The following is a 27,549-nucleotide window of genomic DNA, read 5'->3' on the forward strand; positions in this document are numbered from 1 at the left end:
CCTTTGTATTGATGCAGGGCCCCAAAGGGCATAAAGTGGAGGCAGGCCAATTTGCAACACACAAATAGTGTTTGTGTGCGACTGTCGACATGTGACAAGCAGAAAAGGGACAGTGTTGAGAGCGTAGCCTTTTATGACCCAACACACTTTGACAACTTGGCCGTGGCTCGGGGGTACGAGCAATGTAGCTTTTTCATCTGACGATTTTTGAGCCGAAAAACAGCTCTCTCTCTCCCCTTCGATGGATTTGATTGTTCGGAGAGCCTTTGTGGCTGCGAGTTGAAGTGCAGAGTCAAAAGCGTGTCAGTGTGGTCGCTGCTTTCTGCTCACTGTTTGCTAGAGGAGTCATACTGTCAATCTGCAGGACAAGAAGYGAGAGACACCAGAAATGAGATGATGGCAGCTGCTTTTATGCAACACTGCACTCTGCTGGATCAGAAGGTGATCCACAGAAGCAGCTGAGGTAGCGTGCAGAGGTCATTGCATCCATCCATCCATTTTCTGTACACGCTTATTCCAAATAACTAAGTAAAAGTAAAATTACCTTAACGGAAAATGACTTTGGTAAAAATAAAATCCACTGATATAAAAAGTAAAAGTCATAAAACTGCTCACAATAATCGGGAAGGTAAAAGTAAAAGTAAGAAATAAAGTGCTGGATTTACTTAACCAAACTGGTTCCACTGAAGTGAGTTTAGTAAATTGATTTTCACACAACTAGGCTCAGTGGTTCCAGTAACTTGGTCAAGTAAATTCAACACTTCATTTTTTTAGAGTGCATAAACAACTCCTGTCATGATGAGTTTGGTCAAATTGAAATGTGTAACATATAGAAAACAAATAGAAGGAAAATACGTGAGGTAAGTTGTGACGCAACTGTGGACTTTGAATAAGTAATATTTGAAGATAAATTATTAATATGTATGTGTAGGTCTAAAAAGTATAAAAATGTGACTGACTGAAGAAAACATCCTGAGATTATATTTAAAGGGGATGGCAGGCATACTTCTGCAGCAAATCTACATGTGCACCAGTTATTATCCTTGATGTTTTAACTGTAAAAGCAATGTTTTACTTGATCAGCAGTTTCTTTTCAACGTGAAGGATRTTACTGCAGCTTTGCCGGTAGACACAAGTTGTTTACATCATATTATAGCACAATGGAAATTTTGAACACTTCTCAATCTGCTAAATAAAACGAAGGATAAAAGAAGAAGGAAAATTCTATCAATCAAAAGACTATCAATCCATCTGAATGTTACTTTGGAAAATTTAAAAAAATGATTTATTTGTAAACCTTATTTGTTTTTGAATAGTGGATTTTATGCCTCAGACGATTCAAGCTGTCATAAAATCTAGAGTGACAAAAAAGTAAGAAGTGCAGTTTTTCTGTTTGTTATTCCATCGTTGTTCCTTAYAAATAGACAGTATTTTTATTTTGCAGGCACATAGTTCAAGTTATGAAAATGCTGTATATATCAAAATTAATTTAGACTTTGCATCAAGGACTATCTAAACCAGAGGTTCTCAAACTGGGGTCCATGGACCTCCAGGGGTCCACGAGAGGTATCTTAGAGGTCCTCAAAAAATTTTTTACTAAAATGTTATTTTGGTTTTTATTTTTAAAAATGCATGGAAAACAATGAACCAATAAAACAAACATAATAAACTTAATAAAAATATATATTCCTATGGCATTTAGGGGTTGAAAATGACAATAAATTATCTTTTAAAACAGCATGGGGTTTATGAGGAGGCCCCTGGATTTTTTTTTTTTTTTGTCCTTGTAAGGGGTCCCCAGACCCAAATGGCTTGAGAACCCCCTAAACACCTTGAAATTGGCACCTGTCTCTTTAAGAACCTCCTACTGTTTCTGACACTCCCACTTCAGCCCATTTTCACAACAATGATTCGTGGGAGGGATGCTCTGTGGAGTGGGAACGTTGCTGCAGAATGAGCTCCAGGGAGGAGTTTTGTGTCAGTAGGCGGTGCTTTGTACTAAGAAGCACTCAGGAGGCTCAACATGGCTACCAGGAGATTCAAGGTTTTCTCACACATGCACGAATGAGTCAAAGCAACACTCTGGGTAAGTTTTTGATGAGGTAATGACGTTATAACATGATTTAAAGATCAAAAATGTCAATGTTGCAAAACAGCCCCCCTTTAATTCAAACATCAAAATTTATTTTTATATTGTTGGTATTGCAAGGATTACACAACCAGCACCTTGATCTGTTAAATAAAGTAGTTTTGTATCAAACTTAATGAACTCATTGATGTTTACTCATTAAAAAATAGAGCTGAATATTTTTTGGTTTGGTTTTGTAAAAGTTGGCTAATATCAGAGGGTTACCAGAATATTTGTGCCTCCGCGGTCTTTTCCTTTTATGGACCTCAAGACATTTTTTTTTTTTGCACAGGAACATTGTAGAAGAGGCAGACTTTGAAACATGGCTGCAGGGTGGCACATTAGAACGACACACAAAAAATTGTCCTCAAAGTAAAATCTGGTTGTGACTTGGAAATCATCAAGAGGACTACAATAGATATCAAAAGAGTTCAAAGTGTTGTCAGATGCAAACAAAAAGTCAAATTTAAATCTAAATGTGGAGCTTTGATTCAGCACAAACACTTTATCCAATATTGCGTGACTGATGAAGTGACAAAGCTACATGAAAATTGTGTTTTAATCTTGTGTGCTTGTATTGATGCTGCGTTTCTTAATGTGCGTGACTGGCCCGTACGGTGTGTGTCTACATGTGCACAGAAGGAGTGCTCACTGTTGACGGCTCGCAGCAGTGTGCATTCTTGCTTGGAGAGCGCACGTCCTCGGGCCTTGTTCCTCTCTCAATGACCTCTGGTGAAGCCATTATTTTCTGCATTAATGATGAGCAGCAGCCAGAGATGAGAGAGATGGACTGTGTCCCGAGGCGCAGGAGCGCGTTGATTGTGGCCAACAACAATGTCAGAAAATATATATATATATATATATATATAAATGGAAGAAAGAAAATTCTTCCCACAAGCAGTTCAAATGACTAGAAGTCTCAGCAGTGATATTTAAAAAAAAGCTGTAGGCCTGCTTGCCTTTTCTTTCTTGACAATATAGATCAGCTTCTGTAAGAGGACACGAGTTAGAGATCGATATTTGCAACTTTGTAAGCAATTTTGCTCCTTTTCCAGTTTAGTCTCCTGCAAACTTGTATAACTGCAACTACCAAAAACAATTAAGTGTACAGCTCCATTGGCCAAAACTGAAGTCTACGAACGCATTTATAAGCATTCTAATTATTGCAAACAGAAGCTAGCTCAAACAAAAACCTGTAACGTCTTCCAGTAAAGACAAAGTGCAGTCCCTCTTTTCAAGGCGCCCACTCAGGAAACCCTGGCTGTAGGAAGATGAGTCTAAATGAAGGACTTTAGCATTCACCATTATGTCTTTGGTAAGAGTCAGAGGGAGCCCCCCGGGGCTTCTCAGCACAGCACAGCACAACTTTTCAAAGGGCTCCAGATTAAAGTCACTGAAAGTTCCCACTGGGGTCTGAGGCCAGGATCCCATTAAGCAGCCCAACCGCACCGCCGGCCATAATTGTGTCGTTGAGAATTCAGAGCAGCGGTTGCTTGATAAGCGAATTTAGTGAGAAATAAAAAAAAAAAGGCAGAGGCAAAGAAAAAATGGAAAAAGAAAAGAAAAAATGGAAGGGGGTTTGGAGGTCTTGTCAGGTGACCATTAGGCCCTTCATTTGCTCGCCACTAATTTGTTTTAAATGACTGAGGGAAAGGTGAGCAYTTTATAAAGCAATCAAGCCCCCACTATTTCCAGGTCTGTGTGACAGAACGCTGATAAATGAAAAACATTACACTTTATAGCCAAACACCCTACTGCTGCTAGTAGTGTTTTTATCACACTTCTTGCTCTGCAGTGGAATAATCAATACTGTGAGTTAGGGTATTCTTCTGTTTCGAAAAGTCCTTCCAACCTTAGTTTTGTGTTACAAGGCTTGCTGATCATTTTATGGGCTTTTATGTTGATATAGCTACTAAAGCCATTTGGCGTGCAGCTACGGGCAAAGACTTTGTAGAAAACGTACAAAGAAAAATCCACTTTTATTGATTATTTAGTTTCCGTATGCTCATGTTGCAAAGAATTTATTTCAACATTTGAAATTSTAAAAGTTTCTGAGCCTTTTGGTAAATAATAAAAAAAACTTATTGTAGGCGTGGAAAAAGATGTAAATCCTAACTTTAGAGCAGCACAACTTTGTGCCTACAGCATTAATATAAGGTTTGGATTAACATAGTCATTGATTTTGAATTAGTGAACGTGTCCAAATTGAGTTAACCTGCTATTCTTTTCACTTTGTAAAGCAACATGTGAAAACATTTATGCGACATGAGCTGCTCTCAAGTTAGGATTCAGGCCTTCACAAAGAGATAACCAAGTAAATCCTCTGAAATTAATATTTAGAATCCAAAAAAAAAAACCTATTGCAATCTTAGTGCAATAAAGATCATATCAACAGCTTCAAGAGGATTTTTTCTGCTTCTTCTTCTCTGCCTCTTCTTCTTTTTCCTTCTCAATCTCAGCCACCAGAGTCTCAATCTCCTTGGATTCCAAAATCTGTAAAAGCCACAAACAACACAGCAGTTAGCAATAGTTTTCAAATAAAAAAAAAAAACTAATAATTTAAAATTATAGCATTTCTTACTTTGAGTGGCTGATTTCGTCTGATCACAGCAAGTTCAATATTTTTTCCTCCAGACTGGACAACCTGTGGCCAATTACAAAGTCATTAACACATTTGTTCACCAAATAATTTCTGTTTGATCATAAATGAAAGAAAATTAGCAAATTGCTTTATGTACCTCAAGCAATGCCTTAATTGCCAACTTGATTGCCTCATTGTCCCCAGCAATGGCTTCCTCTGTGTAATTCTTCTCCAAGAACTCCCTCACAGTTTTTGCACTACGGCCAATCGCATTTGCCTATTATTGTACCGACAAACAGAGAAAATTAAAACATCGATAATCATTAGATTGTTATACTTGTTAACTAATTGAAACTAAACAACAGTGGGATGTATGCAGAATAACTTTGCTGACCTTCCATGCGTGGTAGGTTCCTGATGGGTCGGTCTGATACAACCTGGGAGTTCCATCRTAGTCAAAACCAACGATTAGGGCTGAGATTCCAAACGGTCTGCGGCCATTGCTTTGAGTATAGCGCTGCGATAACAAAACAAAAGTTCATCAACTTATTTAAAAAAGTGTCATAAACATTTAAAGCAAACAGGAAGCATAACACACTGATAATTAYACTGAATGGATTATTTTTTAACAAGCTACAATTAAAACTATAGGTCAATAGTGAAAGGCTAACACACCTGTTTCAGCGTTGCTATGTACCGTGTGATGTATTCCACTGTGACAGGGTCCTCAACTGTTAGCCTGTGGCTCTGGCACTCAACCCGTGCTCTGTTTATCACAATACGGGCATCTGCTGTCAGACCTTAAAGCAATGATTAAAAAATGACACGCTTTACTAGCAAGCATTTATATTTAGTAACAATGTGCAGCAGATCTGTGTTTTGGTAAACTTTGGGTGAATTAGTTTATTTTTTTTTAAAAGCTACCCGCAAATGCCATGCAGACATGTTCATCCAGTGCACAGATCTTGCGAACAGTTCTTTCCTCTTGCAACTTTGCCACCGATTTCTTCTCCACGCCAAGGACAACAATGTCTTTACCTCTGATCCCCACCTGCACGAAGAGCGCGAGAGAGAACAAAGAGCATTACTTCATTTTACATTCCCACAAGTTGGCAGAAAAAGGGTTCACTTAACACACACCATAACTTATTTAAATACACTGAATTATAATAGTTTTTTTTAAAGTATAGTCATAACTTATACCAAATATCAGTCTGTGCATCCTCAAGTTGTTAGTCAAGAGATCTGGTCTCTTTAATTTTCCGCATTTAATTCTTAAAAAAGAGAAAATGCCTTCCTTAGATTAAATATAGAGCAATAAAAGAACCCCAACAGAACTCTATAAAAAGGTTTTGTCCATGGCTAGGATTGAAGTTTGAAATCCTATACAAGCCATTAAGTTTTACTATTGAGATATTAAAAGTAGAAACTATAAAGCAATCACCTTTCTTAACTGCTCCCCTTTAAATTAGTCAAGACCTCCATTTCTACAAATGTATCAGACAATATTGTGATCATCAGTCAGTGCTTTTACGAACTTTTGCTTCCTAACATGAACAGAATGATCAAAACTGAAAGTAAGGTAAGAGTGACACAGCGACAAAATGCTAGTGTTAACCGCTTTACGTCCTGGCTTATACACTTTGTATTCGCTGTTTCGTCAATGAATCTGCTGCCTAAAAACATCGTGAAAGCAAATAAAAAGTYTAGCACACATATATTACAGACGATGTTAAATAAACCAATTAACCTAAGTATTGTGTGTCTGCTGTTGGCTAGTTGGCCACGTTAGCTCGTTAGCATTGTTTCCATTAAGACGTACCGCTGTTGAACCTTTTTTTACAGCTTCCTGTGCGTACTCCACTTGAAATAGATGACCATCAGGAGAAAAGACCGTGATTGCTCTGTCGTATCTCGCTGCCATTGTACTGCAAGACAAACCCGAAACGACGAAATATGAGAAACGAAGCTACCTCCCCGAAATGATTCAGCTAGTTAGCAACAAGCTATTCACATCTAACTCGGTCAACAGCGCATGCGCGTAACCTATGACCTGGTACGGTAACAAACACAGACAGAAAGTTGTAAACGCACTAATTCGCAATTATTTTTATTGTGAATAATATACACTAAAATATATAGTATCACGTATTGATATTTCAAATTTCAATATTTTTAATCAATTAAACGCATGTGATTACTCATTCAAATTTTATAGCAAAAAAAGATCACCCGCTGAAATTACTACTGCCTGTAGATGGCCATAGCTATTATTATTATTATTATTATTATTATTATTATTATTATTATTATTATTATTATTCGAAAGTTTCAATAATTTCCTCCTTTTTACCGTGTAGCACGTGATCACTGTTTAGATGGGGGCTGTACCACTTTGCGAAAAATAGGGGGGAATGTTATTTATTTACGTGGCAGTAATGTGGTTTTCGAGATAAAATGAAATATTTTACACATTTTCAAATATTTGCAGTCAAAACCAACACTGACTATTAAAATAAATCTAAATAAACAAAACAACAGCGATGTTTCTATAAACCTGTGACTACATTCCCTCCCCCCCCAAACGGACCACTGCATTATGAAATCGAGCATTCAGAGCTCTGTGTGTGATTACGGTTCCTCTGAATTTTGCTTGTGTGTTAGCTACTTTTGACTTTTATGCTTTAGTTTACTTTCGTTTGTAATTTTATCACCATGTCGGTGGCGTTTGCACCTCACAGGCAACGGAAGGGTGATATAACACCCGCTGGAATACAAAAGGTAATTCATTATTATTTATTTCTTTTTTTTTTTTTTTAGCGCGGCGCATTATGGAGGCTGCAGCACAGAGCGCTTGCTAGCTGTTGAGATTCATGTCAGTGTTAGCCGTGCCCGTCCAGGTCCGACTGTGGGCAGATCGGAGACATTGTTATGCGGTCAAAGCGCGGTGAATACGAACCTCGCTGAAACCATGTGTACTCGACGAGTCTTATATCGATTCGTCGCATAACCTGCATTTGTGTGTTTAGATGAATGGAGGCCTTCGGTTTTGTTAGCAGAGGACAGCTAGCATAAGACGTGTCTTTTGTTAGCTAGAAACGCACGTTCACATTACACAAAAAAATGTCTCCCCTTTGTTTTCAAATTATAACAAAACAGCATTTATAGAGCACAAAACAAATCCCATCAAACGAAATTATGTCGCTATTTTTAGTATCTGTTTTAGATATTACGAGAAGTATCTCGAAGGTGACGTAAATGTCTGCATTTGCTTTTGTAGTTACTTGATGAAAACAACCAGCTGATCCAGTGTATAATGGACTTCCAGAGTAAAGGCAAAACAGCAGAGTGTTCACAGTAAGTTAGAAGTCCCCCCCTTTTTCATTGTAAATATATACGAGTTATTCATTATTCTTCATCTGCCCAGGTATCAACAGATGCTGCACAGAAATTTAGTGTATTTGGCCACAATAGCAGACTCCAATCAGAACATGCAGTCTCTCCTCCCTGCTGTGAGTATTGGTCCAAACAGATTGTTTTGATCGGGTAAATTGTAACTAATAATTGTGTAACTGTAATAAATTAACATACTTAAGTTAATCTGTCAGAGATGAAGGTCCTCTCACGCTGTAACGTTTTAGACAACTTATGACATTTTCTGTCTAAATTACTAATAAAATTATATACTTAAACAACTAGTTGGCATTGCAATATGTACAAGCCTAAAATATGCTTCTAGTTTTTATTATCGTTGTTGTTTTTGTTGTTCTGTCTTCAACATAGATGTCTTTACAATTTTTGTAAGTTAACTTAAGTTGACTAAAAGGTTAGTGTGACAGCATGGCTCTCCATCAGTCACAGAAAACTGACATTTTCTTATTTAATTAACATCAAACTATAATGAATAAATCAAGATAGACCGTCTGACATGTGGTGTTTAAATGTTTGTTTCTAGTTATATATTTTATAATGACAATGCAACCCAAAAAAAAAAAACTAATATAACTTATTAACTCTGACAAAAGTTACTTTGTACACAGTAAAAATGTTAAGGACATTGCAGCACTTTGTTTAACTTTAAGTACTGCGGTGTTTCTACTTGTAATTTGAACCCAAGTTTCTTATTTCCTGTTTCTTTTTTTTTCTCATCAATTGTCCGTTATCTTGTATAAGAATCTACTTCAAGGTATTCTTGTTTTCTATTTTGTTTTATGTCATCCTTGATTGATAAACTAATCAATTATTCAATCTGTAAAATAGCTTTTACCAGCTCTAATTTTTTTCTCTTGAGTGTCTCTGGCTCAGATGTGCTTGTTAGGGAGCTGATGTGTATTTTTGTGTCTGCGCCTACAGCCACCCACTCAGAACATGCCCATGGGTCCTGGTGGCATGAACCAAAGTGGACCTTCTCCTCAGCCCCCTCACAGTCACAACATGCCCTCTGAGGGTATGGTCAGCGGTGGTCCTCCAGCCCCTCATATGCAAAATCAAATGAATGGACAGATGCCTGGTAAGTCATCGTCTGAACTCACCCCCACATCCTTGTTTTTCTCTCTTTCTCTCGTTCTCCTTCCTCCTCCGTTTCTGTCKCACTGGAGTTGCCTAGCAACACCACCGAACGGTGAGGGAGGTCGTTTATTTGCTAAAGGATGATGTCACCCATTTTGTTTGCAGAAATGGTTTTCAACTTGGCTCCTATTTTCTTGTTTGGATTTAGTTGTATATCACTGATGCATCATATCTTATAATTATATTATGTTAAGATTATTTTCACTTTTTTAATTGGTCTGTTTTTTTAAAGGCAAAACACTTTGTTTTAATAGATCTATCCACAGTGCTTCACAAAAGTTTATTGAAGATGAAAAATGTATTGGTCACTGTGCTAGTAATTATTTTAATACACCATGAAAATAAAGTATTTAGATCTTACAGGCTTACATAATTTTGAGTTTGGATTGTTTAATGTCTTAAGGACAGAGACCATCTTGTATGTAGTAAGACTTACCAGCTGACTGATTTCATTTATTTACATTGATGAAATTGAAATATTTGGTTACCACAAGTTGTGTCTATTTACAGTTGGTGTTGGCTTTAAGAGTTTCAACAAAATAACTAAAATACAAATGAACCTCTATTTGTAGTCACCATTTAATTAATCACCCTTCACATTTTGCAGCAGACCAACTATGATACACATTTTATGTGAACAGTTTACTGAAGAGAGGATTTTAATTATAACAGAAAATCAGAATAAACTCAAACTAGAGAAATTGCATTTTCTGCGAAAATGCTAGTGTGAATGCTTCATGCTGAAAATGTAAGCTGAAAGCTGCTGAAATTGAGCTGAAAATATTTAATAGGAAAAGTGTTAATGTGAGCTCGCTTTGAAAAACTGAAAGAAGCAGAAAAGCCTAACTTTGCAGAAAAAGAGTAACAAGAAGCACAAATCTAGTTGAAAACAGCTAAGAGCTAAAATAGCTGATTATAGCTGAAAACATCTGTAAGAAACATAAATAGCACTAGGTAGCAGTAAAAAAGTATTAAAAGCAGAAAAAAGGCAGAAGAATAGCTAAAATAGCACAATGTAGCTGAAATGAGCATAAAATAAGCTAAAGGTAGCAGCCACAATTTGAAATTAGCACCCAGTTGAAATAGTTATAGCTGAAAAATAACTAAAACAGAAAAAAAAGCAGAAAACCGTATAAAATTATATAAAATTATAATTTGTTGTAAAATAACTAAAACAGCTGAAATTTTCATTAAAACAGCTAAAAAGTAGCTGGAAATTATTTCATTAGCATAAGGAGCACAAGTTTGCTAACCTTAGCTGAAAAAAGTTGTAATAGCTACAAAAAACGTGTATTTAGCTTAGAAAATCCAACCTTAGCTAATAGCAGCTAAACATTAGCTAAAATATCAACAAATAGTTGAATATAGCAGAAAGCATCTGTAAGAAGCATAAATAGCACAAAGTAGTAGGAAAAACAGAAAAAAGTAGAAAAATCAAAGAAAAGCAGAAAGAAGCAGAATTTTAGCTGAAATAGCAGATAAAAGCTAAAACTAGCAAAGAAAAGTAGCTAAAATTAGCACAAGAAAGTGAAAAGGAGCATAACCAGAACAAAATGTGTAAGGTGCTGTAAAGATTTAAAAGCCTTTTAAATTATTTTAAGGATGTTGAAAACAGCTCCATTCATTTGCAATGGCAAAAAAGTGGCTAAAAAAAGTGAAATAGCTAAAAAAGTATAAATAGCTGAAATACGAAAAGTCATAGCACCCCTCACATGAATGAGYTGAACGTTTTGATATATGAATTGTTGAAATAGCACAAAAATTTTGGAACTAGTTAAGATGCTGAAAAACGTATAGAAGAAAAAATTATCTCATTAGTGTGAATGCTATGAAGCATTCACACAATCAGTCTTTCTTTTTTCTTTTCTTTTTGTTTGCTTTTTTAACATCAGTCATCTTTGCTGCTGTTTTCCAGGTCCTAATCACATGCCCATGCAAGGTCCTGGTCCAGGCCCTAACCAGCCTCCAAATATGCCCAGTGGGTCAATGAATATGCCCCCCAGCAGCCACGGCTCCATGGGTGGTTACAATCACGCGGTTCCTTCTTCCCAAGGCATACCAGCTCAGAGTCAAATGAACATGACCCAGGGCCAACCAATGGGAAACTATGCGCCTCGACCAAACATGAACATGCAGCCAAATCAAGGTAAGACAGAGCACGCGTTTTTTTATTTTATTATTTTCTTATGCGTAGTTCTACTGTGCCTTAGTTGTTTGGAGCAACTGAGATTTAGTACATTGTCTTCTTCAGGCCCAATGATGCATCAGCAGCCTCCATCGCAGCAGTATAACATGCCCCCTGGTGGTGGTGGACAACACTACCAAGGACAACAGAACCCAATGGGTATGATGGGCCAGGTTAACCAAGGGAACCATGTCATGGGACAGAGACCGATGCCACCCTACAGACCCCCACAGCAAGGTATACCCTTCAGTGTGTGTCTGACGTGTGCAAGCTGTCAGCATTGGTCCTCCCCTTCTGGTCCTTCCTYCTGCTTTTCTTGTTCTTCTCAGTTTCTCTATCTCATCTGCTATAGTTCAGACATCTTAGTGTAACCTAAAGCCCCTCCCCCCAGCCTCTGTAAAATGAGTTAAGTGACCAAGAGAACGCTCTCTAAAATGAACTAGAAGCAGGAAACCCATCCTCTATACCCTTTCCCCCACCCCTTTCACAATCAACCCAACAACACCTTGAATCTACTTGTGTGTATGTTGTATGTAGGACCCCCCCAGCAGTACCCAGGGCAGGAAGACTACTATGGCGACCAGTACAGTCACGCAGGACAGGGCGCCTCAGAAGGTAGGAGAAACCCTCCAGTCACTTGGAGAAGGCGGGCAATCAAATCAAGCCAGGAGTTGTGTTAAAACACGAATGATTCATAGAGACTGACAAAGCCAAACTTTTTAGTTCATTATTCCTGGGAAATCATGGTGAATTTCAGATTCTAGAAAAGACAAAATAATACATCAAACCTTAAAGAAACATCTACATACGAGGAGGATAGGTTGACACAGTTTTACCTTTTTTACATGCCCCCACAACCACATTTTAACTACCCAGCAGGCCTAATTGTAACAAATGTACTGTAGATGTGTGGCATATGTCATATAGTTTTTGCGTATAACTGCATATGATACAACTCTTTTTACTTATGTTTCATTTCAATCTGTATGTTCAAGTCCTATTAGCATTTCAGTGTCTCCACCCACATGTAGTAAATAATCCAGTTCCAGTGACATATTACCTACAAACTATCAACTATTTCTTTGATAAATACGAACATTCTATCTGAAAATGCTGCAGATTGTTTCAGTTTGTGTGCTAGATGACGCAACTCTTTCTGTCTTTTTAACATGAGGTTTTGTTGTTTCTTCTATTAACCCCCCATTTCCACCTATAAACTTTCAAACATACTGTAGATCTTTTTTCCTCCTGTTTAAACAAAACTATCAGTTTTGGTATAAAAAAAAAACAGCGTCTTAAAATGTGCCTGTTTTAAAATCTGTTGGGCTTCTTATCTTAGACTAAACTTTATGTAAGATCTAGAGTACATTTACCAATGTTTAATTTAATTGTTCAGTTCGTTTACAATAAGCCTATTTTGTCATTTACAGTTTATAGTAAGACTTTTAAAATCATGATACCTGTCTCTGCATTGCTAATAGTCCTCAACATGTTCACAATACCTGCTGATACTCTTTGAAGGTAATGCACAGTATGGCCAACAACAGGAACCATACCAGCAAGGCCCACCGCAGCAGCAGGGCTATCCACCACAGCAACAATACCCAGGTCAACAAGGTTACCCACCACAGCAACAAGGTTATGGTGAGTCATGTTTTTTCTAAACAGGAAAACATTTTGACCTGTAGGAGGCACTATTGGCTCTCTTAGACATAGACTTAAATATATAGATCACTAGACTTGAGTCCTGCGCACACCGTACACTGGTAGCGTCTATGACAGCTTGGAGGAGCAGAAACGGAGACCTAACAGGGCAACAGCTCACAGCCTCCATAGAAACTAACAGATAAACAACAAGCTGAACTGGATCTGTTGCACAGATTATCGGTCATGTTTTTACAATAAATTAATAACAATGTTAATTTCATTCAACAAACATATAAAACAGCAGATTTATACCAGAAAAATATATAATTTATAAGTAACAACGATCTAAATCAGATCTGAAGTCAGCCTGTAACTTAGACTTTAGCTTGTTGAAAATGATGAGTTCAGCTAGTAATAAAGTATATTTATTATTTCTTCTTACTGTCATAAAAAATAAKDATATTTATATTTAHCAGTCAACRGWTAGAAAATGTTCTCTGGTTACAGGATGAAACTTGTCTCTATTAGCTAACATCTTCTTAACAGGTCAGGTTTCTCTAACAGAAACCTAAAAATACTCACATTTATAATATTATTTTACACTCTGTAGGTCTAAATATTAATCAGAGAAATTTATAATATTATTTTACACTCTGTAGGTCTAAATATTAATCAGAGACATTTATAATATTATTTTACACTCTGTGAGTGTAAATATTAATCAGAGGACAAAGTAATATTTAATAGTTTGTGTTAAATTGTAGCATGATTCAACAGTGCTAAACTCTGTATATATGCTCCACAAGCTAATATCTGCTAACCAGTTCAATAAATAACAGGGATTACATCGACTTTATAAGATTATTTTAATTTTATAATTTGATTAATAATATTCATAGTTTTAATCATTTCTACATCGTCAGTCCTTTTTTTCTGCTCTGTTATCAACATGTACAGCAATGGGAACTCCAGAGTCTTGCCCGTTTAGCGTTAGCCGTTAGCTTCTCCAGCCGATCACACGGTCACGTGGTTTTTGCGCACTCCAGCTGTTCTATAGAACCTCCTTGCTCTTAGCTAACTTTTTGAACTGTAAATTTATGACTTCACTGTAGAGAAATGATGGTGGTTGGAGCAGAAAAAAGAAAGGAATACTTAATGTTAGAAGTCAAAGGCTTTGAGGAATGTCTTCTTTGTCCACCTCACAAAAATCATATTTAATCAAAACTTGGTTTTATTTACAATCTTTCTTTAAATATATTTTAACCATTATTACAACCTCCCTGTTTCATGTTATCTAGTGATCATCTTTCCCTACAAGTTTTACCTTATTGTATTTAAGTACAAGTGTTTACTTTGCAGCTCTATTAATGTGTAGTTGGCTGAAGAGTAATCTTAATCATAATGACTTAACACCGTTAACCCTAAATATTTTTAGTAGAATAAACTCTACTCTGTCCTGTGCCTGTGTTATAGGTTGACTCCATCTCAATTGTTGAGCTTGTCAAGAGAAGGAAATACATCATAGAAGGTCTAAAAATGTTTAAAATGTAACTTTAGCTCTTGGATCGTTTTTCTTATCATTTTTCGTCGGAACTGTCCACTCGCCCGCTATCTGAGCCAGAGCTCATGTTGGTAATGAGCTAGTGGAAAGGCAGAGGCTATGAGGTGAGATCCATTTGGCACATACGCACGCCCGTTCTCTAAGGCCCCCACAAGGTTATGCACAACAGCATAAGGCATTATGAGTGCCTAACGATGCTGCGTGGGCCTCGTTTGACTCCAACCCTCAGTCCTTCACAGCAGCTGCAAAGATAGTTTCAGTGTACAGGCGAGAGGATTCATTTCCTGTTTCTTTGCAATGAAGCTTACTTAKCTAATGAAGACCAACTGAATCTCCTTGATGCTTCCTTGCATTTGGGTTCTCCTGCCTGGTTTCATCACATCTTAGTCTGGCATTGTGGAAACACATCTGATGCATCTACTCCTCCGTTCTTTGTCATCCATCAGCTTTTTTTTTATTGCAGTTGACTAGTGATTGTAAATTAACCAAGTTAGTAGTTCTCAGAATTCAAAACGGATGTGGTTAATGAGCATAATGTTCATTGTGGTTGTGTTGAAAACAGAATTACCGTACTAGTATTTATTAAGAGTGTGCAGCATTTTTTATTTAAACTTGGTTCTCATTCTTTTTTAGGTCCCTCTCAGAGTGCCCCAGGACAGTATCCTAACTATCCACAGGGGCAGGGGCAGCAGTATGGGGGCTATCGTCCTCCTCAGCCTGGACCCCCGCAGGGCCAGCAGCAGCGCCCTTACGGTTATGACCAGGTGAGTATAACCGCAGCATTGGACGGTCCCAGAAACGTAACATCAGACTGAGTTATGTCCTTAATTTTACTTTCAGACTAAGTTGCATATCCTGGATACTTCTGAAAATGATGACAGTAAAGTTAGAAGGCAAACATAAGTGGGTAGTGTGTTATGCATGCTGTTGGGTAGTTAAATTTGTTCTTCCCAAAACCTTGTTAACCTCAGTCTTGCTTGTATAGTCTGGCTTATGTGGTACCCTGTTTCAGTGGACTTTATAGAATATTCTTCCTTAAACTTGATGCAGACTGCTCCATTGTTTTAAAGGGAGATCAATTTGCTGCCCTGTATTTCCTGTGGTCTTTTGTGGGGACCACAGCTACACTTTGATATCTTTATCTTTGAACATTTAGGGGCACATGAGGAAATAAAGAAGAGGGGATTTGAACCCCTGACTAGCTCTGTAAGAAGCAAAGGTAATGGTTGCTGTGAAGACCTCAACGTCAAATCTAGACACTTGACCACCTAGCCTTAATTTACATTTGTTATGTTTCCCTCTGCTTCTCTTCTATCCTTTTCAGTCTTTTCTTTAGTTTTTTTCTTTCCTTTTTTTACTCTTCATTTTGTTTTTTAACCAGGGGTCGAACTAAGTAAAGAGATCCAAAAATATATTGTGCCTAGTCTGCAGCAAAACGATAAACAGTTCAAAATAAATTATTTCAGTTTGCAGCATTTTTTTTCATAAAGGTTGTACTTAAAGGGATAGTTTGGATCTTTTGAAGGGTGATTCTGTTAAAACTATGAACAATTAAAATCTTACCTGCTGTAGATTAATTTTTGAACAACCTCTGTTTGAAGAATTCATTACATCAGCATACAGTGGTTTGCAAAAGTATTCATACCCCTTGAACTTTTCTATATTTTGTCACATTACAACCACAAACATAAATATATTTCACTGGAATTTAATGTGAAAGACCAACACAAAGTGGTATACAATTGTGAAGTGGAAGCAAAATTTTACATGAATCAAAACATTTTTTACAAATAAAAAACTGAAAAGTGCGATGTGCAAAATTATTCAGCCCCCCTGAGTCAATACTTTGTGGAGCCACCTTTTGCTGCAATTACAGCTGCAAGTCTTTTAGGGTATGTCTCCACCAGCTTTGCACATCTAGTGACTGCAATTCTTGCCCATTCCTCCTTGCAAAACAGCTCAAGCTCAGTCAGATTGGATGGAGAGCGTTTGTGAACAGCAGTTTTGAGATCTTGCCACAAATTCTCAATTGGGTTTAGGTCTGGACTTTGACTGGGCCATTCTAACACATGAATATTCTTTTTTTTAAACCACTCCATTGTAGCTTTGGCTTTATGTTTAGGGTCGTTGTCCTGCTGGAAGGTGAACCTCCGCCCCAATCTCAAATCTTTTGCTGACTCCAACAGGTTTTCTTCCAAGATTGCCCTGTATTTGGCTCCATCCATCTTCCCATCAACTTTGACCAACTTCCCGGTCCCTGCTGAAGAGAAGCACCCCCAGAGCATGATGCTGCCACCACCATATTTGACAGTGGGGATGGTGTTTTCAGAGTGATGTGCAGTGTTCTTTCTCCGCCACACATAGCGTTTTGCATTGTGGCCAAAAAGTTCAATTTTGGTCTCGTCTGACCAAAGCACCTTCTTCCACATGTTTGCTGTGTCCTCAACATGGCTTCTGGCAAACTGCAAACGGGACTTCTTATGGTTTTCTTTTAACAATGGCTTTCTCCTTGCCACTCTTCCATAAAGACCACATTTGTGTAGTGCACGACTAATTGTTGTCCTGTGGACAGTTTCCCCCACCTGAGCTGTGGCTCTCTGCATTTCATCCAGAGTCACCATGGGCCTCTTGGCTGCCTCTCTGATCAGTGATCTCCTTGTTCRGCCTGTAAGTTTAGGTGGACGGCCTTGTCTTGGCAGGTTTACTGTGGTGCCATACTCTTTCCATTTCCGGATGATGGATTGAACAGTGCTCYGTGAGATGTTCAAAGCTTGGGAAATCTTTTTATAACCTAAGCCTGCTTTAAACTTCTCCAAAAACCATATTCCTAACCTGTCTGGTGTGTTCTTTGGACTTCATGATGCTGTTTGCTCCCCAATATTCTCTTAACCAACATCTGAGGCCGTCACGGAGCAGCTGTATTTGTACTGAGATTAGATTACACACAGGTGGACCCTTTTGAGTCATTAGCAGTCATCAGGCAACTTCTGAATGCAATTGGTTGCACTCAGGGAAAAGGGGGCTGAATACTTTTGCACGTCGCACTTTTCAGTTTTTTATTTGTAAAAAATGTTTTGATTCATGTAAAATTTTGCTTCCACTTCACAATTGTATACCACTTTGTGTTGGTCTTTCACATTAAATTCCAGTGAAATATATTTATGTTTGTGGTTGTAATGTGACAAAATATGGAAAAGTTCAAGGGGTATGAATACTTTTGCAAACCACTGTAACTGTAGTTCATAACACTTCTGGCTGAAATGTTTTGTAATATTTGCACTGAAATAACTTCAGTGCAGTATTGATGGCCATATAAGCCTTTATAAAATGCAGTGTGCATGGACCACTAGAAAATGTTTGCAATTGGAGTTTTAATARAGCAGAACCTCGGTCTTGGTCCAGCTTTTTTAACCAGTTTGCTCATGATTAAACTCAATTTCTTCTGAGGTAATAAAGACGTAATCTACAACAGGTAAGATATTTTTTGTTTTCTTTCCACAATTCCAAACATCTGAACTATCCCTATAGGACCAAGTATTTCATAGGGGTGTGATAGTACATGTGACAAACTATTCTTTATGTTCAGAAGATTTATTCAGTTTAATTTGCCTTATGAACCAAATATTGTTTAAACCAACAAAAAATTAATTTAGCCAATTATCAAACATTTTTCTTAGACATATCATTATTAAATCGATTTTTTTATGAATCTATTCATATTTAAGGCAGTTCTAGTTGATTATGAATCATTTCTTGATTGATACATCCCCACTATCTGTTTAACAGATGGGGCTTATCACCTGTTACAGGTGTTTGTGACAATTTTAATTCATTTTAAATTAATTCTAATTTAATTGTATTTTATTCAGTCTATCCAGTCACTTTAATTTTGCTGCTCACAATAATTTTTTCTTCTTCAGTTTAACCTCTAGTGAACTTTGTTTGTCCCATTTTACTTTTATTTTTTAATGTACCAAACTGTAAATGTAAAACAGAAGTTCAGATCAAACCATAAATAGTGTGTACTGTTACACCCCTAATATTAAAATGTATGTTACATTAATCAAACTGTCAAATCTTTGTTTCCAAATTTGTCATTACATTTTTCATTAATGGCAAACGCATATTTCGACCCCTGTTTAGGAATGCGATCAGTAGAACTGTTTATGCACTGAATATAACTCTGTTAGTTGTGTCCACTACTTAATGAGAAATATTTTCCTCAGCTGTGCTGCTGTTGAAACCTGATTACTTTAATGTAGAGCTTAGAAATTATGAGGCCATGCTGCCACCTGCTGGTCAACACCAGCCAATGCGGGCATCAATCATAGTTTGCTGTATTGTATTGTATTGTAATACCCAGAAGAAATTTTTCTTATAATTATAATTTTTTCGCACCGTGTTGAGATTTGTGAACACAAGCTTTTACTTTTGTGTTTGTGAGAAGGTCAGTAACATTTGTCTGTCACGTCTCACTCTACAGGGCCAGTATGGAAATTACCAGCAATGAGAAATGGTCACAGCTACCTTCACAGCTCTGCTCTGATCTCTCTGTGCTTTAACCTCTGGTCATCTGCTAAACAGACCTTAACGATGGTTTCAGCTCAGATTCTCTTGGACTCCCAACACACAAGAAAAAAAAAACATGATACATTTTCCACTTTTGGGGGGCTTTTTATCCTTGCCTATAAAATGTATCCCCTTTTATCATGCACATTGACATGAAAAACAACAAGAAGTCCACGACTTTATTTTGCTCCAGTATGTCTCAAAGCAGCAATGCCTTAAAAAATGGAACTGCCTTATCCTTTTAGCATTGCAGATTGTGGAACGGGCTGACAAAAATTTTGGATTCCACCTGACTCAAATGTAAAGTTTTAATCGACAGCGGCGCGTTATTCCTGTATTCTTCAGCTCCCCGATCACGAGAAGCAATAATGCCAGCAGTAGGGACTTGTGTGAGGACTTTAAAAATGAAACGATGCAAATGCGCCGGGTGAACTTCCAGCTAGACCATGGTACATGTCTTGATGTATGTGATGTAAAATATATATTTTGTGCTTTTTAGATCGAGCTAACTTTGTATAAGACATTGAAAACTAGTACTAAAAGCTGTGTTGTTTATTTCAAAAAGTGAATGTCTATTTTTTGTTGTTTTTAATGCTCTTAAATGACAATGAATCCCATCCAGTTATTTTTTTTATTAAAATGAATGCCTATTAATTTAGATCTCTTATGTCAGTGGCATAGATTTTATGAAAAAAAGGAGGAAATTATCTGTATACACTTTTTTTCTTTAAAGAAAATAAATTTGAGCAGCATATCAGGTGCTTGAAAGCGCATGAAAACCCATAAAATATGCAGTTCATTTTTTTTTCTTTTTATGTTACAGCTCCTGACAAAATAAGGCCTTCATTTAACAGTTCTGCTCAGTGAGGTAATAATGTAGCAGATGCCACTGCAGATTGTGAATAAATGTCCTCTTGAGCCTTTTTTCCCCCTTCCAGAAGCACCGCCGACCTGTCCATTGACTGCAAAGTGGTGAATGAGAACGATCTAACATGTTATATTTTTTTACACGTTTTTTTTTTTCTGTTTTTAAATCAGCAGTGTTAGATGGTTACTTTAACAATGCTGGAATCTCGTCTCCTTTTCGAATAAACGTCTAAGTTGATGTCATTCAAGTAGTATTGTGTGTGCAAAGTAAATATTGTTACTGTCAAATATGTAACATAAGATGTGAAAATATTGTTTTGAAAATGGATTCCATGATTTCACAGTGAAGATTGGTTGTGCAGTTTTATATCACTGGCTTGATATCTGTATCATGGTGCATATTTTATTGATCTCACATGTACAGCAGCATAAAGACGAGGAATTCAGTGTCCTCTATTGTTTATATGGCTGTTTTAATATTTTGTTTTTTTCTTTTCCTTTCCGCAACACATCCAAGTGGAGGTCACATTTGTGTCTTGGCAATGTAAACTGTACATTATAATAAATCGGAAGAATCTTTAGTATACTTGTGTGTAATTTATATCATTTGCCTTGTTGAATGACTTCTTCGGGAAAGTGCGAAATGGAGCTCTTCCTGGTGAAATCATAAACAAGATGTGCCCGAGTGGTGCTGTCAGGATGTGACAGTATGATCTAATTGTTTTGTCTTCATCTGCTAGCTGGCAGTGCGTTTCCAACTGATAATGACCCTGCCCTGCTCAGCAGCGTGCCTGCTCCGTCCAGATGCATCCAGAGAGGGCCAGAGCACATTTACACCCAAAATTACCTTCCGTGTCCCTCCTTTCCTTTCTCGGCTCCCTCCAGAGAGGGAGAGGGACTACCTGTCACTTTGGGCGGAGGGGGTGGGATACAGATGGCACACCAGATGTGTGGCCGGAGCACGTGATGGGAGAGTGGTGTTTGGTGTTAAGAGGGCCACCRACTCTGTGCAGATGGTAAATAGAAGTGCTGCAGGGAGGGGAGGGGGAGAGTGGGGTAGAAAATTAAAAAAAAAAAGTGAGTGTGAACTTTTTCACCATGTCTGGATGTTTTTAGATWTCGGAAGCGCGCATTTGTGTATCCCTGCTACGATTTTAGTGGCCCCACCCCACACACCACCCCGCTGCTCCACAGCTGGCTGCCCCACCCTTCCCAGCTGCCACTGGGGCTCCCCACCGGCCCCTGCACTTGGCAGAGCTGGTGTTTTGGGCGCTCCCCCACCAGTCCTCCCTGGCAGCTGCTGCCCTCAGCTGTGCTCCAGCAGACGATATTGGGGTCGGACAAAGTCACTCCTCCTGTGACTGTCTGAGGCCAACGTGGGAGGATGAAGAGGTGACAAGGAGACTCTTACCTCCAAAGAAAAAAWAATAATATAATGACTGACACATGGCCTAAAATGTTTTGGAAATATTTGTCAAAAACGACTAAATCTTATAACATTGTACCCAAAACAAGTGGCCASATTTCCAGAAAACAAGGCGAGCGTTTAAGCAGACACTTTTTGTGTGTAAGGTTGGCAGCATCATTAAAGAGGATGATTATCTTGTTCAATATTTTGATAATTATAATTCCGGATACCTTTCAGAGGAGGCTCCTAACCGCTGAGGAGAAAATGACATTGTGATCATAGCTGGCAGGCAAGATGTGATCTCTTTCTCTCTCCAGCTTAACTCTCCTTTTCACTCTTTCATACTCACACTCTCCATGTGACAGAAAGTCTATGGGGAGGTATAAGAGGTAGTTATGGGGGGGAATGCAGCAGCCTCCACAGTTTAATTGGAGATGTGTCACACTAAATAAATGGTGCAAAAACAAGCGCTGACTGGAGGCTTGAGGGAGGGGCCCTGGGGATGCAGCCTGTTTTATTGGGCAGGAGCTTTGCACCGCTCCAGGGTGAAACGGGGCTGTGCACTGCCGAGATGCCCTCAAACCAAAAAAAAAGAAAGGAGGGGGGGGGGGGGACCCACCATGCCTCCCAAGGACCAGTGTGGAGGATAAGACAAAGGCATTCGTTTTGCTTTACAAAAAAATGATAAAAATCATCTTATTGATGCTCAGCAGAAGGTCTTGGGCGAACACTGTGACCCGATTGGGCTTCAACCAATAAGGGGCACATCTGCATCCTCATCTGCAATTTTAATCTCCGCACACGGACAAACAAATCTATAATTGTAAATTCTCAAGTAAGCTCTGTCGGCCTCTCTCCTCCTAGATCTTCTCGGATGTCAATTAATGTTTTGAGGAGAAGGCGTTCAGCAGCCTCCAGCCTTTTCCATTTCTCTGGGTAATCCATATATGACCTCCAAGTTACCGGGAGAATGTGTTTTCCGATATATTAATTTTCATATAAGTGTAAGTCTTGCTTTGCTCAGACTGCGGGTGTGTGTGCTTGCACCTTGGATTCCACAGTTCACGGCACGAGTTTTGATTTACCTCTACAGTGTGCTGCAGTAATTGGATGTGACACCATTCTCTCTGCACTCCCTGGGGGATATATCAGGAATCTGACTATTATGGCCCAAGTCATGAATATGTCACGACAGCTGCAAACAAAGGTTCTTGATTTTGGATAAGGCTTCTCTGTATGCATGTTGTCTGTGCCGGATAAATGCTGCAACGCCTGCATTTGTTTCATGCGAGATAAATCTGCAGGATTATTTGTATCGTTTGAACAAAACGCTATGTTGCTTTCAAACCAACAAGTGAAATRTACTTTTTGCACTCGAATAACACGAACAGATTGATCCCCCAGAAAGCCATTGTTTTTGCACACATTTGATGCGAGGTGCTTCGTTTAAACCCCATCGTTTGTCGACGGTTTAGCCATCAAATCAAATTGAGTGCACTGTTTTGTCTGTGTTCTAGGCTCAAAAAAGTAGTCTCTGGGTAAAATAGCAGGTATGCTGATATCAGTATTCCCACAGCCTGCATAATTGCTGTAATTTGCTTTCCCTTTGGGTAATCTGTAAACATGGCTGTTTTGATGTTTTTGGCATCCTCCATTGGCTGAGCTCTCTACTCCTCCAGTTGGAGGCCCCATCCCAGCCCAGGGTGACACAAATAGATCCTTCCCCAGAAGGTGCACGTAGTTCCACATGGGCACAATCAATACAGCCCAGTCATCGCTGGAACTGTGGCGGTATTAAAAGCACCCCGTTAACCGCTCCTCGCCGTGCCAGTATTTTAGGGAAATAAAGCTATTGATCCCCGGGACTTCTGGCAGAGCATTAACCTGGGTCTGCAAATTAGAACGTGCTCATCTGGACACATCTGCCTGCGATGCTCCGAAAGGGCCCCACCCCGAGGAGAGAAAAGGAGAGCTGGGAGGCCTGCTGCTTCCAGTGATGAGTGGAGCGCTACTTGACGCCAGTATCGGAGCTGGGGAAGCGTCTGGATGCCCGGGACTTCCATTAGAAGCCCAGGAAGGTGGCGTGGGTCGATGTTGTAAGGTTTGGTTGGGGGTACTCCATCTCAGATCAGTGTGGTTCCTTTCCTCTGTAGCTGGAGAGGGGGCTGACCCACAGTAAAGCTGAACCCCTGACAGGAAGAACAATGAAAGAAAGGCTCGCTGCTATGACTGCTTCTTCCAGCCGAGTGGAAAGCCGTATATGTTTCTGCTTGTTTCTATTTAAAAACAAACTGAAGATGCGTTGTGCTCATGCTAGACAGAAACACAGAACTTCTGATTACTGCCGAGTTCTTTTCTAAAGCACTGCAAGACACCGTTCACTGATTTGTGGTATTATTTGGAATATTAGAGACATTAGTTCAACAACAAGCCACAGTGTCAGATTTTCAGATTAGATCTTTTGTGCAACATTTAGAATAACACTTAATGTACACCATGAGGCTAATTAAGCCATTGATTCTTTTTTCACTGGGGTTTCATACAAGCCGATAAGTACATTTAGCTTAGGGGTCAGGTCAGATTTTAAGTACAAAAAAAAAAAAAACTACTCAAAGTTGTAAATTAGTGCTATTCACAACTCTGCTCTGTAATTTCACCTTTGTTCCAGTCCACCTGTATGACCTGTCACAAGGGCCTCTTGTAACATAAAAAACTAATTCCCAAAAAGTTAGAATGTTAATAAAACAGAATGCAATGTTTTGCAAAGCGTATGAACCCATATATTAATCACAGTAAAACACAGTAAGCATTTCAAATGTTTAAACTTATAAGAAATAGGAAATTTTTACTTGGATGGCAGTGACAGACCTTAAAAAAAGGTTCTTGAAACACATCCATGTTTGTACTGTTTGTATGTCAAACTCATTTCTACTGAGGGCCACGTTAGCATCACAGTGGCCCTCAAAGGGCCAGTTGTAATCAACTTTGACTAAAAACATGAAACATCATGTTCCTCGACTCATTGCTACAGCTGAGCACCACCAACAAACAACAACGGAGCTCTATGTGGTATTTTGTGCATAGACAGAGTTTTAACACATCCTCCAAAAAGTACGTGTAAGACTGACTAAATGTGAAATGAATAATACAGAAACACTAATAAAAATAAAAGTAAGAGAGTTTTACTCACTGTTAAGTTGTTAAAAGTAGCTGTCATCTTGAATTCTAAAATCTCCCACTTTCTGCCAGGAATCACCCAAAGGAGTGGTCTTCCGGTTTAAACTTACAACCTGTAAGTGGGGAAATTCCCACTTCCCAGTACAACTTGGCTGCAACGAAAGTAGCAAAAATGCAGCTAAAAGGAGATTGACAACTCCTTTTGRACCCTGTGAACCTCCATCCAGTAGTGTGATGTCATCATTTTGTATATAAAAATAATCAACATGCATTATAGGAGATGTAGTTTTTAGTCAATGCTGGCTTTAAAGCAACATACGCTTATTTTAAGACATTAATACACTTTTAAAGCTCTTGTGGGTCACATTAAACACTGTGGCAGACCACATTTGGCCCCTGGGCCTTAAGTTTTACATGTGTTCTAGTTGCAATATGGGTCTTTGCAGGATTAATTTTATGGTTCGTCAAATATTTTTAAATGGTGAGAGGTCTGGGCAGCAAGYGGTTCAGCACCTGCACTCTTCTACTACGAAGCTGTATATGCAGTTTGGCTTTGTCTTGCCGAATAGACCTTTCCTGATAATTTGTCTGGTAAGGAGAAGATGATGTTCTAAAACATATWTATGAACTTAGCACAAAAAGTAACTTCATGTTTGGTAGATTATTTCTTTGTTGTAACAGTGCTTCTTGTCATATGGTATATACGTAATTTGAAGCCTGTTAATTTCGTTTTTGAATGAAAGAAACATTCATTTGTGGGAAGAGCAATAGAGCTGAGTATGTGGGTTGCACACATAAAAAAATGTAAAATCTTCTCTGCCGAACAACTTATTTTGCTATTGACACTTGTTTTGGATTTCTGGTAATGCTGCCAATCAGATGCCTGGTATAAGATTTATTACCAAGAAGCATTGTGACCACAAAGAAATAATCTACCAAACATGAATTTACTTACTCTTTGTGCTAAGTATACCTTTCCACACTGATGGTACCTTTTCAGTTGTACAGTGTTAGCTRCCTATACCATGGACAGTAACACCTCCATAGCATCAGAGAGGCATGTTTTTGAACTGAGCACTGAAAACAGGCTGGATGGTCTCACTTCTCTTTAGCGAGGAGGACCATGGTGTCTGTGGTTTCTAAYGATAATTTCAAATTTTGTTTGTTTTCCCTTTTAATTTTAAATGAACTTTGGTCCMGACACATTGATGTTTCTGGATGGCAGTGCCAAAACGAACTGTGTTTTTGGGGAAGTATTCCAAAGCCCATGCAGTGTAATCCATAGCAGAATCAGACCTGCTTTTAATGCAGTGCTGCCTGAGGGCCCAAAGATCCCAGGCAGCCAGTAYTGATTGACCAGCCTTGTTCTTTGAGCTCCAAGATGTCTCCAAATTCTTGAAACCTTTTGACAATTTGTRTGAACTGTAGATGATAGGATAGAGTCCTCCTAATTTTTGTTGAGGTACATCATTGTCACGGACTGATGAACCTCTGCTCATCTTTATTTCTGAGAGATTCAGCCTCTCTAAAATGTTCTTTTTATACCTAGCCCTCTTACTGACCTATTGCCAACTAACCTAATTAGTTGTRAAATGCTCCTCCAGCTGTTTCTTAATTGTACCACTTAGTTTTACAGCCTTTTATTGCCCCTGCCCTAATGTTTCTGAGATGTGTTGTTACCCCACAGTAAACAAGTAATTCTTTATGTTCCAAAAAAAAGCACATTTTTTAGTTTCAACATGTGTTTAAGCTGTTCCAATGGTATAGGGGTAGCTCAGTGGTCAGTACTGCTGACCTGTAATCCTGAGGTTGCAGGTTTGAGCCCAGGTTGTATTTGGAAGACCGTCCAACGTAAAGCATGWGCCAAATTATTCATACCTGTTTACACGATGGGGCCACCGCTGCAGAAGGGAGCATCGAAAACATCATCACGATCAAAAYGTGGAATCAGTTATAAATCATTGCATTCTATTTTTATTTGTTTCTCTTTATTCAACATCTCATTCTCTTTGGCAAAATGAGAAATGGATTATCTCTTCTAACAAAACATTTCTGAAGCTGTACAGCCCCCACCCTCCAAAAAAAGACAAACACTTATGAAAACTTTCCCTTTTTCTCGGCCTGCCCCTAACAGTGGGAAGCTCGGAAGTTCTCTGCCCCAGTTCTCCGTGTCCTTGAGAGTTGTGCCTTCGGGCCGGGGCTGGTGGGGCCCCACAGAGCACAATGTGTGCTTCTCACTCAGGCTCCCGCTGTACTCTGCTACCCCTGCGTGGCTCTGGAGAGTTGCCAAGCTCTGAGGGGCTGGCGGTGAGTGGATGGAGAGAGGGAGGGAGGGAGGGAGGGAGGGGTGGTTTGCATGTTACCACAGAGCACCTCCGAACATCTCACCCCCCACCTCACCCCTCAAACACACACACACACACACACATCATGGCAGGCGACCGGATATATAAATCACTTTCTTGGATTGGTCGACTACAAAGGGATGGTGGAGAAGACGTTGTTATGAATAATCAGACTAATTGCAATAAACAGTGTGAAGTGATGTGCAAAAGACTGGGGGTCTTGTTTTTCCACACTCTACTTTTGCAAAGGGCTATAATATGAGGTGCATATTGACAATGTGATGAAGCCTATAAGAGCCCATGTAACTTGTACATACTATGTTAAAAAAGTACACACACACACATCATGGCAGGCGACCGGATATATAAATCACTTTCTTGGATTGGTCGACTACAAAGGGATGGTGGAGAAGACGTTGTTATGAATAATCAGACTAATTGCAATAAACAGTGTGAAGTGATGTGCAAAAGACTGGGGGTCTTGTTTTTCCACACTCTACTTTTGCAAAGGG

At 38.8% G+C, this 27,549-nt stretch overlaps 2 protein-coding genes across 7 annotated transcripts; one reads left to right on the plus strand and one right to left on the minus strand.

The window, feature by feature from the left end:
• Window positions 1–4,088: 4,088 nt before the first annotated feature.
• psma8 (proteasome 20S subunit alpha 8) lies at window positions 4,089–6,727 on the minus strand. Its single transcript, XM_014030653.1, has 7 exons — window positions 6,532–6,727; window positions 5,634–5,760; window positions 5,385–5,509; window positions 5,104–5,226; window positions 4,867–4,986; window positions 4,710–4,772; window positions 4,089–4,621 (listed from the first exon to the last, which is right to left on the minus strand). Exons 1-7 carry the CDS (start codon window positions 6,631–6,633, stop codon window positions 4,526–4,528), a joined length of 756 nt encoding a protein of 251 aa, XP_013886107.1. The 5' UTR covers window positions 6,634–6,727; the 3' UTR covers window positions 4,089–4,525.
• A 603-nt stretch (window positions 6,728–7,330) lies between these two features.
• ss18 (SS18 subunit of BAF chromatin remodeling complex) lies at window positions 7,331–20,693 on the plus strand. 6 transcript variants are annotated; one of them, XR_001312322.1, is made up of 11 exons: window positions 7,331–7,490; window positions 7,990–8,066; window positions 8,137–8,221; window positions 9,063–9,219; window positions 11,194–11,424; window positions 11,530–11,700; window positions 12,001–12,078; window positions 12,985–13,107; window positions 15,305–15,435; window positions 15,512–15,890; window positions 19,155–19,191. XR_001312322.1 is itself a non-coding variant. In XM_014030682.1 (11 exons), exons 1-10 carry the CDS (start codon window positions 7,425–7,427, stop codon window positions 15,843–15,845), a joined length of 1,137 nt encoding a protein of 378 aa, XP_013886136.1. In that variant the 5' UTR covers window positions 7,331–7,424; the 3' UTR covers window positions 15,846–15,890; window positions 19,155–20,693. The 6 variants fall into 6 exon arrangements, 4 of the variants coding, with proteins under 4 accessions (XP_013886136.1, XP_013886123.1, XP_013886130.1 ...); XM_014030682.1 differs by having other exon boundaries at window positions 15,828–15,890; window positions 19,155–20,693; XM_014030669.1 differs by lacking the exon at window positions 19,155–19,191 and having other exon boundaries at window positions 15,512–15,574; window positions 15,828–15,846.
• Window positions 20,694–27,549: the final 6,856 nt, after the last annotated feature.

This window comes from Austrofundulus limnaeus, unplaced genomic scaffold (assembly GCF_001266775.1).
Source record: "Austrofundulus limnaeus strain Quisiro unplaced genomic scaffold, Austrofundulus_limnaeus-1.0 Scaffold6, whole genome shotgun sequence".
Taxonomy (NCBI): Eukaryota; Metazoa; Chordata; class Actinopteri; order Cyprinodontiformes; family Rivulidae; genus Austrofundulus; species Austrofundulus limnaeus.